General features: G+C 45.3%; 1 protein-coding gene across 3 annotated transcripts in view; it reads left to right on the top strand.

The window, feature by feature from the left end:
• The window catches only part of LOC119171474 (uncharacterized), a 168,251-nt gene extending 161,610 nt beyond the window's left edge, over window positions 1-6,641 (top strand). For all 3 annotated transcript variants that reach the window (XM_075893688.1, XM_075893689.1, XM_075893690.1), the window contains 2 exons: window positions 3,397-3,658; window positions 6,086-6,641. In XM_075893688.1, coding sequence (XP_075749803.1) covers window positions 3,397-3,658; window positions 6,086-6,237 — 414 coding nt within the window. In that variant the 3' untranslated portion in view covers window positions 6,238-6,641. The remainder of the gene's footprint in view (window positions 1-3,396; window positions 3,659-6,085) is intronic.
• The last annotated feature ends 7,552 nt before the right edge of the window (window positions 6,642-14,193 follow it).

Here is a 14,193-nt window from a genome sequence, read left to right as displayed (position 1 = left end):
GCCAAAGGTTAACTGTGGAAAATATGCTCGTATGCGTGTTATGCGCACTCAAAATTTGTAAACGTCTGCTTTTGCCGTGCTAGCGTGGGTTCCCCCATTTTTATTTACTTGAATCGGCGATAGTGTCTGTGTTCGGCAACATGCTTTGCCACACTGCGCAGGCGATGGCAAATCATCATGCTAAAGTGCAGATGGCGCCGTCGGACGAGCTCAACAGGCCGAAGCAACACCAACAGTTAAAATCAATGAAAACGACGAAGAGAAGACTGGAACTGGTGGCGAAATTGAGATGAAGTTACAATGGCACCCCAGAAAAGCTTGACGCTGGAAGCGGATTCTCCATTGATCGCGGAAAAAAAAAAAGAACGGCAACAATATTATCATCATGTTAAGCATCCTTGCAGCGATGCCATCAGAGGGCGAGACATTCCCAGCCTGCATTGCTTCCGTCATTTCGTCACTTTTTTCGTTCCGCTGGCCGTATCACTGTTTTTTTGTCTTATACTCGTGGCAACGATATTCTCGCGAAAACGAAATATTTCGGTTTTGCCGGTGATTTCGTTTTTGCAGGTTTCGACTGTAAATGTTTATTTCTCTCGATTTCAAATTTGACAATCCAATGTTGGGATGTCGACTTCGAATCGAAACCGCACACCGCTAGTAAACGCAAAAAAAAAGAAAAATCAAAGGCGCTATGTTGTGGTTACAACTTTGCATCCATGTTTTCATAGTTATGGCAAAAGTGTTGTGTATAATTTTTATCGTATTGCATACATTTTGACTTCAACAAGGGTGATGCCAACTTTGAAATAGTCTTCGTAAACAAATTTTCTTTGTGTGAAATGCTCCTTTTCCCTTTTGGCGAACACGCAGTTTTGGGAAGGGTCGATCTACATTCGTATCTATTAACAGTCGTGTAAATACAATAGCTAAGCAGAGCTCGTGTGAGGTGTGCGAGGTGCTGATGGTAATAAGTCGGAGATGGCAGAGAATCGCTTCCCCTTCAGCTTCCAAAGTGCATGCTAGTTTCCCAAGCCAGTTTCGTTTCGAGAAGAAAGTGCAGATTTAATCAAGTCAGTTTGGTTATTGAGCCTCGTCATAGATCACTTATATGTGTCCTTATTTTTAGTTTGTGCAGTAGTGCATGTTACATGTAGATAAATGGGATTTGTCATCTCAACAACATTAATGTGAAGAGAATATGCAGGAATCACCAGCAGGAATCATATGGTCCGTACACAATACAAAGTAATTTTTCTTTAAGTGATTCAGCTTCCCTTTAAAGAAACCTTTTTCTAAGTAGCATCTCCCCTTATGTCGAAATAGGCTCTGAAGACATCACTTATTGCTTTTTGTTAACACCAACGCCACCACACACATGTGACATTTTTTTCACCACAAAAATTGCTGCCAGCTCGTCGTTCATCTATCACAATGTTGGAAGCGCGTGCACAGAGTTGTTTGTGTGCCTGTTGGTCGCGTGCACAAACTAAAATAAAGAAAAAAAAAACAAAAGTTTTCGCGGCCTCTGAAGCCTTGGTCCTAAGCATCATTATTGTGGTAAAGTAGGTTCTAACAGTGAACAGGGTTGTGCATAGCTGGCACCCTACCCTGTTTGCTCTCAATTTTCTTCCTCATTCTCAGTTGCACTAAAATTATTTCTCTAGGAGATTGTGGCAGGATTGTGATTGGGAAACATGCCTGAAGACCCACGGTCATTTTGGTTGTTCGCGAAGACTGTTCTCGCTTCTTTGTGCTGTACATCTGCGGCAGTTCGCGTCTGATGCACTCCAAGGATAGAAAAAAATAACTGGGTCGAATTCAAATCATCATCAGCCTGACAATGCCCACTGCAGGGCGAACGCCTCTCCTTTGACCCACCAATCAATTCGGTTTTGTGCTGTCAGTTGCCACGTTATACTTGCGAACTTTTTAATCTCATCGGCCCACCTAACTTCTGTCTCCTTTTCGTGCATTTGCCTTCTTCTCTGAATCCACTCAGCTACCCTTAATGATCAGCAATTATTCTGTCTACGTGCTACATGCCCGGCCCATGTCCAATTCTTCTTGATTTCAACTATGATATCCATAACTCCGGTTTGTTTCCTGACCCACTGGGCTCTCTTCTTGTCTCGTAAGGTTACACCTATCATTTTTCTTTCTATCGGGTGCTGCATCATCCTCAATTTAAGCTGAACCCTATTCTTAAGCCTCCAAGTTTCCGCTCCATGGGTAAGTACTGGCAAGATGCAGCTGTTATACACCTTCCTCTTGAGGGTTAGTGGCAGATTATCATTGATGATTTGAGAATGCTTGCAGAATGTGGTCCGTCCCATCCTTATTCTTCTAGTTATTTAACTCGTATAGTTCGGCTCTGCGGTTACTACTTGTCCTAAGTAGATATATTCCTTTACAACTTCCAGTGTCTCTCCACCAATTTCAAAGTGCTGTTTTCTGTCCTGACTGTTTCACATTACTTTAGTTTTGTGCGTAATGATTTTCAGACCTACTCTGTTGCTTTCCAGGTCCAGTTCAGTAATCATGCGCTATAATTCGTTCCTCGAGTTACTCATCAAGGCAATGTCATCAGCAAATCACAGGTTACTAAGATACTCTCCATTAACTCTTATCGTCAACTCTTCCCAATGTAGGGCCCTGCAAACCCCCGGTAACCACGCAGTGAATAGATTTGGAGAGAGCATGTCTCCCCGCCTTAAACCCTTCATTATTAGGATTCTGTCGCTTTCTTTATGGAGAACTATGGTGGCTCTGAATCTACTGTAGATTCCTTCCAGTAGGTTTATGTCGCGTTCGTCAATGCCCTGATTCGGTATTGCCTGCATGACTGCTGATGTCTCGACTGAGTGAAATGCCTTCACGAACCTATAAAAGCTATGTGTAGGAGTCAGCTGTATTCTGCACATTCAAATATGGGTGAATAAATGAGATTTTGATGTAATTAAATAACACACATGCTGAATTGAGGCAGGGAATCAGCCTGAATTATGCAATTTTTCAAAATATTAGGGGTCAAATTAATAGCCTTTACTGCATTGCTTAACAAGTGCAATTATTTGCAGGGATCATGCATCTGTGTATAGCTTTCTGTCTTTTAGGTTTATGTTTTTATGGCATTGTACAAGTATTTATTGCTGGGGTCTTTAAATGGGCCAATCAAGGCAGAAATACGGTAGTGAGATTAATGTAAGTGCAAGAACATTCTAAGCAAGCGCAAAGATGGGCCACTTAAGTCATAACCATAATTCCCATGGCAGGTTATTTGTCAGTTACAATCCCCTAATTCCCTTTTGATAATTTTGTGTTGGGAGCCTTATAGGAAGATGCTAATACCACACAACAAGCTGAATAGAGCTAACTGCAAAGTGCACGTTGCAGGTAAACCCAGGCCAGCTTGTGGGCAATCCTGGCCAGGGTCACCACCCAATGAAGTGTGGTCCAGAAGCATGTTCCACCAGCGCCACGGTGGCAGGTCCGGCTCAGGCGGGCAAACTACAGCTGACGAGCCAGCTGCCCACGAGGTCAGAAGAGCCCATGGTGTCTCCGGGTAGTACCATGCACCTGGTGCGCACCAAGCAGGGTGCCATGCGCGTGATGGGGCACGCTCCTCTCCGCAGGTTACCAGATCATCTCGGACATGGTAAGTGATGGGCCACCAATTGCCCGCCACGCATTTCAGAAGCATATTTTTTTCCTCTGCCGCATTGTATGGAAAAGTATGTCAAGTAGAAATGTGGCCCATATTTTCATCGAATAACTGAAGTGTGTAAGCAGTCAAGAGCAGTGCATTAGTACATTCGAATTTTATATTGAATGTTGGATGCATTGCTCGTGAAGATGACTCAGAAGAAATTCTGCAACAAATTTGTGTAGGCAGTATAGTGCATCAAGTTAATGGATATTTTGTTGTTGGTTCCTCGACAGCATAAAGCTGGTGAGTTGCCAATATTGACCATTCATCCTATTTTGAAGCGTCATTTCAATTTGAAATCCCAAGTTGGGGGCGTACTTGCAGTTGGAGCACCAGTGTGGTGGGACACAAGAGATATTGGGTACGCTGTGGAATGATTGCAATAATATGTTTGCTTTTCAGTTTTCTATTTTTCCTGGTTTTTTCACTTTCAAGTTAATGAGGTACAGTAAAACCTCAATAATTCATAGTTACTGAGACCAAGAAAAACGTTCAAATTGAGCCATTTTTTAAATTGAGAAACCATACATAAAGCAGGATGTAAGGAGCTTCGAATTACTGAAAGTAATCGGAGGTGGTCGTTTGGTGTGCTGGCTAAATTGTAACACAAAAGCTTATATTATCCACCAATACCTAGTCCCGGTTTCGCTGCAAAGCCGAGAAAACGGCAGGTCTCGCTGCTGTCAGCTGAAATGCACGCCTTTGGAAAGAAAGGTGTGCTTCATAGCAATATAGTAATGACATGCTGGGAGCACGTAATTTGCTTATCGCAGCGTCAGCATGTCGTGATGCAGTCATCTGCCTTTTTTTTTAGTAGGATAAAGAAATTATTTTCCGGAAAGAAGCCGCTGTGATGAAACTCGCAATGCATTTTAGCTGAAAACCATGATACCACCAATCAGAGCTTTCATACATGGTGAATTCTGTCAGACCATCTTTTCTTATTTATTTATTTTTTCGTGAAAGAATGGGTGAATCATAACCATAATCATGCTGCAGTGAAGCACGTCTTCTTTTCCGTAGGCACCCATACATTTCACTTGATGGCGTATTTAGGGGGTAGCACCCCGGGCCCCTGCTCCCCCTTTCCAAATACTTTTTCGCCATGGCATAGAGAGTGCAAAATAACTATTTTATGCAGTTACCCTCCCCACTTTTTTTTCGAAAAAATTTCAGCTAACGCATCTGATTTCAGCAAACCACTAGACAGCTTTGGATTTAATGTACTGGCAGCACCACAGTTTTTTCACAACTGCAGGGTCACGACGTATCGTAAGATAAGTCGTGAAGTGCGCTGTGAGCCAGCTGAGCGACGAGGGAAGACAGTGGCCATGTTGAGTTTTCACTCTTCTTCGCCTGGCTTCACCATAATATTAGCCGCATGACTGGTGGAAGTGACCCACATAACTTTCAGTTGCCACGAACAGAAGCAAAACTTTCGAGAATCTTATTTCAAATATGACGTGTGTGATTCAACTGAGTTGTTTTCAGTGCTTGCAAAAGCTGTGGCTTTGAGATTGGCATTTGTTTTTACCGTCGCATTGGCGTGAACTCGTCATCATTATTCATCGGAGTAGTACGCATAGTTCAAAGTCGGACCCTTCGCGCTGACTGTGTTGCGCTCAGTTTTTTCATGCCTACCACTGTTGGTGTTAGCAAAATTGTGTACGGTGGTTGCATGTACTTTAATTGCACCGTTCTTAGCTCTACAGTTCTATCCTTAGGCTAGATCGGTGCTAAGTGTGCCAATGCTTGCACCATGGATGAAGTTAGAAGTTTGTGATGCAGAAGTTACTTTCTTCGATGATCTGTATCAGGAGTACTCTCACTTGCGCAAGGTGTTGGACTATCTACTCCGAGTCATGGCTGTCCAACACTGCCGATAGTGCTACGTTATCTTTCGGAGACACCGATGCATCCCATTACAGTATCGCAAAGACATCACCAAAAGTGATCGCTTGACAGAAACCGTCCTGGCAATAGGTTTATTAAAAAGACACAACACTGCAGTTGCCCGAAAAAGCTTTTTGTTCTCCAGGAGTATGAGCAAACACACCAGGCAACGTCGCACGGTTTTTTCTAGCGTAAGCTCTCAAGCAAATTTTTTACAAGTAAATTTCTTTTGTTTTTCCTCTTTCTCAGTTATTGCGTTTCCCGGCTCGTACGTTTAATTCTTACAGTTTTTCCAAAAATGCATCAGTTGGGGTCTGCTGTAATTCGTTTTGTATATTATTGTTCATGGCATGGTTGATTGAAATTAAGGTCTGCTTACCTTTAGCTGACGAATTCTCGTTCCTTAATCTTTTTAAACAGTAAGCACTGGAGGTGTAAAGCACAGCATGTTGGTAATTTTGATTGTCTGTCCCTGTGTCTTAGGTGGAGATCGAGTCCACCAGCATCGGCCAGGCCACCCTTACCTTCAGTGTAGGGGAGATGGGACTCATCCTATAATGAGGCTCATCTCAGAATTCGGACCACCTCCAAAGGCTACCACCTACAGAATCAGAAGCCTGGATCCATCACGCTGACCCATGTCTCAATAGAGAGACAGCTTGCAGCCACCGGCCAGACCCTCAGTCATGACCTGTAGAGCTTTACCTTGGACACTGCCCAGCATGATCAGTTGGCCTAAGCATTCTGCTTCAGTACTGACACAAGTGAACAATGATGGAAGAGGAACTGGTCCTGCTATCGGGAGTTTCCAAGACGCACCTTCAGAGTCTCCAAGCCCTTGGACTGACGAAGGGCATCCTGTTATTGGCAAGCCATCACCTGGAATGGAACGCGTCTCGCAAGACAATAGTGGACAGGCTGTTCTGGCAGGAAAGCACTCTTCAGTACGTTTGAGCTGCCTCTGTAGGCAGCCTAGCGAACAAGTTGAATAGACGTTTCTTTTAGACTTTTAGAATAATAAATTTTATGTTCAAGCGAATTGGAATTGTATATATGACATCTGAAGAAAAATCATGAACTAACTAACCTGCACAATATTTTTTTTATATAAGGCGTCTATGCAAATGCATTTTTTTTTTCATATAAAGAAAGACAAAATGACTTAATAGCAGGATTCGGCTTTCTGTAGAATACAGGTGATAACTTTTAAAATACACAACATTTTAAAATTTATTACACTTGGAGCATATAAGTGAACATAGCAACCTTTTTAACTTTAAAATTGATTTGAGGGTAATATGTTTATTTAAAGGGTGTGGTGCACACGTATCCCGAAGGAGTACGGCCACCAGCGTGGGTCTGGTCTTATCGAGCCGCAGGGCACGCGTTTACCGTCGCCGTGGCTAGAACACGATACTGCTTAAAGTCGCAACACTTTATTGTGGCAACACCAAACGCAGTACAGCCCGTTGCAAAAGCGCGGCGGGAAAGCAAATAGGCTTATCCACGTCACGGGCATAAAAGTACTACACAGGGTGCCACGAGCACGTCTCCTCGGTAAAGGTGATCCACGGAGACACCGGGACCAAGGCCCGGTCGAGCGAGGGCAAAGGCGCTCGCACTGGCTTCGGAGAGAGACGGGTCGGCGTAGCTAGGCCACGCACTAGGACACCGTACCGACCTTCGGCCGTGCGTACGCAGTGGGGCAACAAAAGGTGAGTGTTCGCCTCGGGCGCGAGGTGCCATCAGCAAATTTCGACGAGCCCCGAGCGACGGGAGACGACAGACGGAAAAGATTGCGTGGCTCACCGTTTGCAGTTCCGGAGAGAATCTGTCTGCCTGCTCTCGACACAGCGCGCGACAAACTCTCGGGAGACTTCGCGCTCGGGTCCACAGTCAACATCCGCTATTGGGTGAGGTAGTTAAATGTCACTCCGCTCTCCCAGCGTGGCAGACAGCAAAGGAGGGCAGACATGTCGGGACATGAGAACGGCAGAAAAGGCGGCAAAGCCCGCGCAAAGGCAGCGGGCTAGCCTCAATTCCCACAAGGGGCCCTGCAACACTTTTTCAAGTAGCCATAAAATCGATTCACTAAAAAAGCTTATTCCTCACAAGTTCACTACCGCCGCAAAAATATTTAAAATCCTTCCAGTATGAGCGGAGTTGCAAAGATTTTCCACATGTTGCATTTGCATTCTCTCATCTCGTCCCGACGAAGGCACTGGAAGCTAATTGGGGAGGGCTAGCATGGGGAAAAAATACATCACGCACGCCTTGTGACCTTGATCACTCAACTCTTTGATGTCTGAAATATGAAACTGCCCAGCGAAATAAAAATTGTTTTAATTTTTCGACTTTAGGTAGCAACCTTTATATGATGTCGCAGTTAAATTATCTAAAATGCAACTTTGATGGATACTTTTGTGTAGGTCACCAATTCTTCAGATGCCACAGTAGCGACTAGCTTGCAACAAAAAACGCACTTCAGAACTATGTGAGATGTTGTGTGCTACCTCTCGAGTGCATACACAGCAAATAAACAAAATTATTGAATATAGAACTCAGGTCACCTAGCTAAGAAAAAACGAAGTGAGAGCTCATGCACGCACTTAGCGCTTGCTATCAGCTTCGAAAGAATTGGTTCTGGCTTAAAATACCTTAAATGAGACTGCACTAAATTTTTCATGCTGAAAGCTACATGCTTCGCAAGTATTTTACAGCCGGCATTAAAAGTGGGACAGATTTCGCGACCTATTCGCTCAAATTTTTTCGATATGTCGCAAATTCGTGACATCTGGCAGTAAAGGGTTAAAAATGATAGTCTTTCTCTGCATACCTCAACGCAAGAATTTTGACCCTGCTGTCGTACTGTCTGTCGACTTGTCTGTCTGTCAACCAAAATTGCTTAAGTTCCACTTCCTCAACATCCACAATTATTGATCTGGTTCCTGCGCTCAGACTTGCGTGCACTGCAGACTAAAAAATAAATATTGAACGTATCAGAGGTGCAATATCAATTCAGTTTCCTTATACTAGTAGAGGCATGCATGATTCGAAGAACCGTAGCATTTATTACACGGCGCTGACAATACGACGCTATGCACAAAGAGGCGGGCGTTTTCTACGCCTTGCTAAGACGATGCGGGACTGTTGTCTACCCGTGATGTTGCTTTCTACAAAGTGTGGCCTCCGAGACTGTGCACACTTGCTATATCGGAGGCCATCCTTTTGTTTTTGAAGATTACTGCCAGATGGCACTCATGTCTCACACAGTGCCTCCAGAATTCCATTCACCCGCTTTCTCATGCAGAACATCAAATAAATGTTCTATTCACTCTCTCCAGCTGGAAGACTATCGTCTTTCGACATTTGCAGTGAGACATGCAGATACGGGGCCAATTTCTTGCTCTTTCTCATTTTTTCTTCGAATACGCAGCTTTCAGTGTGATCGCACACATATGGGTGCAGGACTATCCACACGCAAGACTATCGTCTTTCGACCACATTCACAGATTACATGCAGATATGGGGCCAATTTTTTAAATATGATGTAACAATCTGTGCGTTATTATGTTTCCCTGAACGGTAACGAAAAGTACTTGTGTTTCGTCATTTACGAACACTTTCCAATCTAAATTATATTTAAAATACACAGCATCGGTCATCACTAAAACAAACACGTCGACGCTAATTAAACCGCTTGGCCGGCCCGGCCCTAATTCGATGGCTCCCGACCAAAAATCGCCGTTGCGACCAGAGCGAAAATTGCCAACATGTTGGAAGCTCGCCCTGGATTGCTGCGGCGTGAGCGAAATGGCCTTTTTTTTTTTTCGCTGCGATCGAATTCGCGGACTGAAAATCGCTACTTTTTATGTCGTGTGAAACGGCTTTTACTCAACGACGCGTGTCTAATGAAATCGGATGCGGTGGTCCCTCGCCACGCTTTGCTCGGTGAGTGCGCACCTTTTCGACTGGAACTAGCGGACGTCGTGTCTACGAACAAAGCGTCACACTCGGCACGTGTTTCGGAGTGAACCCGGGAAACGCGCCAGAAATTCACCACCTACAAAGCCCTTTCACGAAAGCATGTCCGGGCATTTTTTTTTCCATGGTCGGTTCCAAGACTTTCTCAAAGCTTTGGATGGCGATGGACCGACCCTCACCACATGGAGTGGGCGCGCGATTCCTACCCGCGACTTCCACGAACAAAAGAGATTCGTTCGGCACGGATTTGCTTTGTCCACGACTGGCAAGCAGACAGCAGTCCGATGATGCGACAAAATTATTCGTCGTCGTGAGCTCTAGGAAAATGGCACCTAGAAATGAAGTAATAACTCAATAATAATTGTTTATGTTTAACGTTCTAGAACCACCATATGATGATGAATATGATTATGAGTGGATGGCTCTGGAAATGTCGAACAGCTGAGGTTGTTTACGTGCAGCTAAATCTAAGCTCAAGCGTTTTCACCTGCATCTAAAACGCGGAGCTTGTGAGGCAGATCGTACGTTGCTGGAATCGGCCCTTACGATCTGCGCATCGGCTTGTACTACGCTGCAACGAGTGTCGGTCTGCTTTCTGTCGTGACACGCGGCGAAATTGCGAGTCACGACGTCAGCGTGACGTGACCAAATCACGTCAGGCTGCAACACATGAGGGTCACTGTACGGCCACCACTATATCAGCAGCGTGTTGTCGTTATAACCGTAGTTAGCGAAGAAGACAGGCAGACTGGGCGAGTCGGTGGGAACACCTACGCCAAAGAAGTGGCTGAGGATATTCCACACAATTTGAAAAGCGAGTGTTTGCATGAGACATCCTTCCTTTGGCATTATCATAAAAAGAAATTGGCTTGTTAAACTGGGCGGACTAGGAAGTTCACACGACGTTGAGCCTAATGGTTTAACGAGTTAATGATCTTTGACAATGAGCATTTGCGCTGGCCTTCAAGAAAGGTACATGTTGTTTTTAAATAAACCAGTTGCAACAAGTTGAGTGTGCGTCACTTCCTTCCTTCGTCGTGTGTCTGTCTTGTATCTTTATCATTTGAAGTTAGTGACGCTGTTTCGTATTTTACAGTCGAAGCTTGCTTTGTTTTGTCGCCCAAGATGAGCATTGTCGAATTAAAGCTTGGACGTCGACAGGATTTTGTCTTGAAAAGTGCAAACCCATGTTGCATCGCGGTGGGGCGTTAGTTTTATGTGGGCGCAAATATGCGCCTTTTGCACCCTCTTCTGGCCCTGTGGACGGCGCACCTTCTGCAACGGCATCCATTGTTCTCTTTCGTTGTTATTTACAGCGGTGAAAATGCGCAGATGCTGCGGCAGTAGTTCGGTCATGATGGTCGTGGCCCAGCAGTAGGCTCGATGCCCCGTGTGGGTTGGCGTCGTGCTATAAATTAACAAGTTTTCCATAAAAAGAGAACGCCGCCACGTATGTTGCGCTGTTGGGTCAAACTTGGCAACTCTAGACGCGCTTATTCGAGGGGAAATCTCGTCTGTACGTCGCTGCCACATCAGTGGGGAGAAGCGACGCAATCTCGCCAGTCATTAATCGCGCTAAACCTCGATATATCTTGAAGATACATTTAACATACGATCATGGACGTGCGCAGGGTTCGCATTTAGGGAGATGGGAAGGGGGCAGAGGTTTGTGGTAGCGGCCTTCTCCTTAGTGTGTCAGTGTGCGGGGTGACTTTGCGCCCCCTTGTTCGGTGATTGAGGAGGCAGAAGGGAGGCCCCCGTCCCTTATGCGCATACTTATGTGATGAATAGTGAAGACAGCAGACAGGTATATGTTTTATTGATGCTTGCAGTCAAGAGCTATGGCGCTTTTCGGACATCACTGTTCGCATGCCCTAATTGAATACAGTTGAAGGCAAGCTAAACATTTTGACGCGGGGCCTTGCCTTGGCTTTCAAAGCAATGTTTCCACTTCTCGTTCTGCTTGTGAAAATAGCGCGCATAGTAAACGCCAAGCCGTTGGTGCATCTAAAAACACATCTCGCCGCTGCAGAGGTTTCGACTGCGATTCCAGATGTTAAACATGGTGCGCCTTTCGGTCCCTTTTTTTCCTGATGGGAGGTTCGTGCAATATATGTATATATGAGTGGTTCTTGAAGGAAAGGAAAGAAATGATCTAGTTTCTGTCTATCTAATGTGTTGGCAAGGCTTAGCTGCTTGATTACACAGGAGGAGAGAAAGAAGAGTAGAGAGAATAACGAGGGGAGCACTTGATCGCACAGGCTCGACAGAAAAAGGTGGTCACGAAAGATGGGGAGACGGCGAGATGAGTTCGTAGTTACGCGCAACATTTCTCGGGAATGAATGAAAAGCTACGGGGGCGGAGCGACTGCGAATGTACTCCGCGAAGTATATAGTCCAGCCCTGCTCACGTTCCGAATGACAGCCGCGTTCGAATGATGAGGTTCCGTGCTACTCGCATCGTTTCCAATCGTTTGCGTGAAATTCGTCTCGAGCTTCATCGGCTAGTCGTCGAAATAGCTGGCGGGCGACGCGCACTCAATCGAGGACGAAGACGCCATTTTCGTTGTGGGTTGTACGTGAAGCGTCCGACGTTTCCACACTCGCAAAAACGTGGAATGACACTCCATAAAATAAAACCAATATAAATATCACCTTCGTGTGTACTGCAGCTCTTCACAAACGACATCCTGTTGAAAATAATGTTAGTATTTTTTTTTATTTTTGCGAATTCGTGGAACTGCGTAGAATAGCGACCTGCGTAGGAACGCGTCTACCTCGTTTCTCTCTCCCACGACCAGAATAGCGGCGAGGGAAACGTCGCGCGACCACTGTCAACACCACCTAGAACTAGGAGAAGGCCCGCGCATGTCCCCTCTCCACACCAACTACGTCACCACAGTGAGATCTGCAAGCCCGACGACGCGAGCAGAGAGAGCGCACGACGCGCACGAGAACTGGCGCGGCTCGGCTTGGCTTTCGGCTGTGGCTAGCACGGAATCCATCTGCAAGCATGCGCGTTGTGGGTAGAAAACTGTTTATTGAATGTGGCAGCCGCAAGGTGTTTTTTTGATGCAGAAAATAAGGAAAATTTATATGTGTTTTTATTTACATTATGGTCTATTTATGCGGCGCAGTACTGGCTATAAAAATTGCGATATACTGCAGGATTGAATACATAAGAGCACCAATGCTAGCGGTATCAGCCTAAGCATCTGGCAACGCTGACACTATTTCCAGTGCTGCAGCTATGGTGGCTAGAATTGGGAGGTGACGCCAACGGGAGCTCGGAGCCGCTCCTTCGTTTCGAGCAGCGCGGCGGTGGCGCTGTCGGCGGAATGGTGATGCTAGTTACGCGCGCGCGCCTTGAGCGCGCGGACCTTTCAAAGATGCTGTTGCTGAAGCATGATTCAGATAAATTGGCGATTCAGATAACTCACTGTGACGATGGCTGATAGAACGCCATTTCAAGCATTAAAAGAAATTGGCTGCCGCTGCAAGACTTCTGTGACGTTGAATCTGCGCAAATTAAAGCTTTCGTTCGCATATCCCTGCAGTGTTTTGGAGTGCAAGGCGACGGCGTTTTTTTAAAAAAAAATATTACCAAAGTTCTGGGCGAGGAAAATAAAACAAATATTTATTGCACATCATATTATTAGGAAGATCTATTGCACATCATGGAATACAGGGTAAAATAAAATAAAATGAAAAAATACGCACATTTACATACGCTCGGGAGTAGTTAAAAACATCGAAACATTGCACACAGACAGCGCATCGCTTGGCACTAAGTAATAAGAGGCATACAATCACTTTCCACTCGGCAAAAAAAAAAATCAATAGAGCTTAAAGTTACAATATCAAACTCAGAGCACGCGTCTAAGCTTCAGCAATTTCATTCTTTCCTGCTTAGCGTTTCGTTTGCTGTTCTGGGCTTTCACATGAAAGTGGAGCCTAGTAAGAACATAAAACTTGATAATTTTGTTTGTGAGGGACATACTGTGGTCAGGGCAGCCAACAAGTGTAAGCTTTCTTAACTGCAAGAAGGAAACCAAGTCCATGATGCTGTCAGGTTTGACTTCTGTAACACTGAAGCAGTGGGTAAAAGTGTTCTCGAGAGTGGTCACGAGTTCATTGAGCTTGACTGATGGGTACAGCAGGCCTCCTCGGTCAACAGCAGCCGTGAGGGATGCTGCAGCTGGAGATGGATCGTTCTCGCCTTGTAGGAGCTGCTGGCTGCACTCTGCACATTTGGTGCTTGCAACGCTTTTTCTTGCCACATATCCAGCCATGTAGAATATGAGTCTGGCATCGCTGCTTTGCACGACCATGTCTGCATGCTCGGTGCCGTGGCCGTATTCATTGAGCACTTCATGTGCTTCGGCAAGGTTTCCTACGTCAAGAAGCTCGTCTAATTTCCTCCGGGGAGTGAGGTCCTTTCCGTTGTCAGCTCCCAGCAGACTTCTCAGCAGTCCTGAGGACACATTGCTTCCTTTCGGTGGTTTTGCCAAATTCTGGAAGCTCAAAGTGTTGACCGAGATTAGGAACTGGGAGGCAGTCGGATGATCATTGCATCCAGACATTTGTCGGACGATTCCAAACAGCCT

This window comes from Rhipicephalus microplus, chromosome 4, assembly GCF_043290135.1.
Source record: "Rhipicephalus microplus isolate Deutch F79 chromosome 4, USDA_Rmic, whole genome shotgun sequence".
Classification (NCBI taxonomy): domain Eukaryota; kingdom Metazoa; phylum Arthropoda; class Arachnida; order Ixodida; family Ixodidae; genus Rhipicephalus; species Rhipicephalus microplus.
The sequence above is the reverse complement of the archived record's forward strand: the minus strand, read 5'-3'. Positions and strand labels throughout refer to the sequence as shown.